The 2,831-nt window shown below is 52.9% G+C and overlaps 1 protein-coding gene across 1 annotated transcript in view; it reads left to right on the forward strand.

The window, feature by feature from the left end:
* LOC103620462 (AN1-type zinc finger protein 5) overlaps positions 1–2,831 on the forward strand; it is a 9,751-nt gene that overhangs the window by 4,305 nt on the left and 2,615 nt on the right. Inside the window, exon 5 of the mRNA XM_008639081.2 lies at positions 1,107–1,217. Within this exon, the coding sequence (XP_008637303.1) occupies positions 1,107–1,217 (111 nt within the window). The remainder of the gene's footprint in view (positions 1–1,106; positions 1,218–2,831) is intronic.

Genomic DNA, 2,831 nt, shown 5'->3' on the forward strand with positions numbered 1-2,831 from the left:
GGTGCGGCGGGCGGCACTCCCCTGCCAGCTCCCGAGGGGGAGGAAGGGAGACGGATCCACCCGAGTCTTGGAGAAGGGAGACTCGTTTGTGACAGTGCCTGGGGGTAGTGGAGGCCCGTTGTTGTCACCCCGTGTGATGGGGGCACCTGTCCCTTGGGGGAGTGTTACACAGTGGGTGCCCTGACGTGATTGAGGCACACCAGAGTCGTTGCCCAGCGTGGCACATCCTCCAGCTGATGCCATAAGCCCGTGATCCTGCATGCAGACACCCTCCTTTGCTCAGCTGACAGCTTGCTTGCATTGAAAGCTAAAAAAACCCAGGAGCTGTTGGTTGCTAAAAAGCCAGGCTCTAGTCACCACACATGGCTGGGCATTTTGGGTTTGGTAATCCCTTGCCTGCAAGCCCAGGAGACAATTTACAACAGGCAGGTGAGAGACCGTAAAAAGAGGCTTGGGAGAGCCTGCCCCTTTCTTCTGCCTGTGTAGTTTTTAGGAGGCTGTTTAGGGTCAGCTCCACAAAGCTGTCTCTCTTTTGTCTCCTCAGAGCAGCCTGCACCACAGGTGCTCCAACGAGCAGTTGGAGCTACTCCCTCCTGTTGACTTCTCTAACCTGCTTAGGTGCTGGAGGAAATCCTGCTAAGCATCAGTGACCTTTAACAATCTGGCTTTGAGAGCTCAGTTTTCCCTTTGGTAGATTAGAGGCAGTGATGGGTATCTGTGTAAAGCGTTCTAAGACCTACATATGGGGAACACTTACATAAGAGTCAGCAAAAATAATCAGTAGTACTTACAAGGGGTTAACTTTTTTCTTCTCCCTACGAAGATTAACTGTGGGCTCAGCTGACAGCTGTGTTGCTGTACAGCAGCTGAGCTGTAGTGACTATCCAGTGTCCAGTGGCCACTCCAGCCTTGGATTTAAGGCATTTGAAACAGAGAGAAAGCTGTGAGGTGGGGATCTCTGTGGAACAAGGCAAATCTCACAGTTGGGGGTATGTCAGCCAGGGCAGTGTGCACATGGAGAGTCATTAGAGCCTCAAGCAGCTCCTGTAATAAAATGAACGTTTGGTTTATCAAGAAGGGTAGCAAAACTCTTGCCTCTGTTTCAGGTACCCTGCTTGAGATATCCCAGAACACGGCTGAGGGCAAGACGGCTTCGGAAAAACCAAAACCGAAGAAGAATCGCTGCTTCACCTGCCGGAAGAAGATTGGGCTGACCGGTAAGTGCCTGGCTCTGGGAAAGCTTCCCTGTGCCCTAAGCAGTCCAGAGTGAGAGCCCTGTGAGCACATCTGCTAGTGCTGCGGTGCCACTGGGTTTGGGGGGTCAGAGGTTGGAGGTTGTCCCCAAATCCATCAGGAGAGGAGGGAGGGGAGCTCCAACCTGCGACAGCACTGGCTGAGGCAACAGCCTGGAGAACATCCCACTTGCTGCCAGGGTCCTGGCAGCCCTTGAAAGGAGGATTGGATGCAGCAGCACCTCTTTGTTGTCTCTGCTTCTTGGCAAAAGCTGCTGTCGAGGAAGGCAGAGCTCGCTGTGGATCGGAATCTGCTCCCGGTCAGGTCTGCGGTAAAGCTTTCGTAACAGTGACATGAACTGAGTTAGACCCAAATGGAAAATCCCTCTCCAAGGCTCATCCCATTTGTTAATGCTGCCTGATTTCCACTCTTAGCTTCCTGAGAGCAGGATGGCTCTCAGCATGCAGCCTGTAAAGCCAGAGAGAAGTGCTGGGATGGTGTCAGGGCACTGCTATCAGTGGGAAAACTGCTCCTGGAAAGTGAAGCAATTCATTTGGCTGTGGTTTGTTAATAAAAACATAATTCTCCTAAATTATCTCTGGCATTTAGTGCTTCCCTGGAAAAAAGTTGACTCTGGAGCTGTGCAGGTCATGCTGTTCTGGCAGAGCACTTGCTTCTGTAGCCTCCTTGGTGCATCCAGCAGCCAGGGACTGGCTGTTTGCATGGATATAAGAGGCTTTGGCAAAGTCTGGACTGGGAAGTTGTAGCCTGAGCTTGCCTGGAAATCCACAGGCACTGTCCTAGAATAGGGGTGGGTCTATAAACCTGGAACTGGGCAGGGTACTCTGTGCCCAGCCTTCAGGTTGCAGAGAGGATTGTTTTCCTGGATGAGTGTTTCCTTAAGAGCTTTAAACTATGAGAAGTTCCCTTCTTTAGGATTCAGCTTGCAGAGAACTCCTGTGAATTCAGGGCATTTAGGATAAAATGAGTTCTCTCAAAGAGGAGTAAACTGGCACCTTGGAGCAAGGTGTTTGTGGGCTTTACAGCCTGCAGTTGGAAAGATGTGAAGGGACAGAGCATGATTCCCTGGCAGCAAGATTCCCTGCTGTCCTGCAGCACATCCCCTGCTCACTCCTGTCTTGGTTTCCCAGGGTGCTGTGTTAGTGTGCACTCTGAGCATTGCCCCTGGGTGAAGTGACTACATTGGGAGTTTTGAAGCCTAAGGAGCTCAAACATGATCCTGACGTGGTGACAGTTCCCCTGCTTGCTGCTGTTCAGTCCAGGTGCTGCTGTGTGACCCTGGGGAGCTGGGCTGGCTCGGAGGGCTCAGCTCCAGCTCAGGCTGCCTGGGGAGCCTGGTCTGGATTAGCAATCTGGCACTCTGCAGTGCCTGGCATGTCCCTTGTCCCCGGGGAACATGGACAGCAGCTGCTCTGGGAGCGTTTCCCACCATGTGACAGCTGGGGCTGCCCAAAGCACACGGAGCTGCTGAGCCAGAGGAAAGCAAAGAGCCACCCATGGCCTTCCCCAAATGAAAAGTCCCTTTGGCCTGTGGGGAACAGCAGCCCCCCCCCTCCTCTGCCCCTCTCTCTGCATGG

The sequence above is a fragment of the Corvus brachyrhynchos genome, unplaced genomic scaffold (assembly GCF_000691975.1).
Source record: "Corvus brachyrhynchos isolate BGI_N302 unplaced genomic scaffold, ASM69197v1 scaffold130, whole genome shotgun sequence".
Taxonomy (NCBI): Eukaryota; Metazoa; Chordata; class Aves; order Passeriformes; family Corvidae; genus Corvus; species Corvus brachyrhynchos.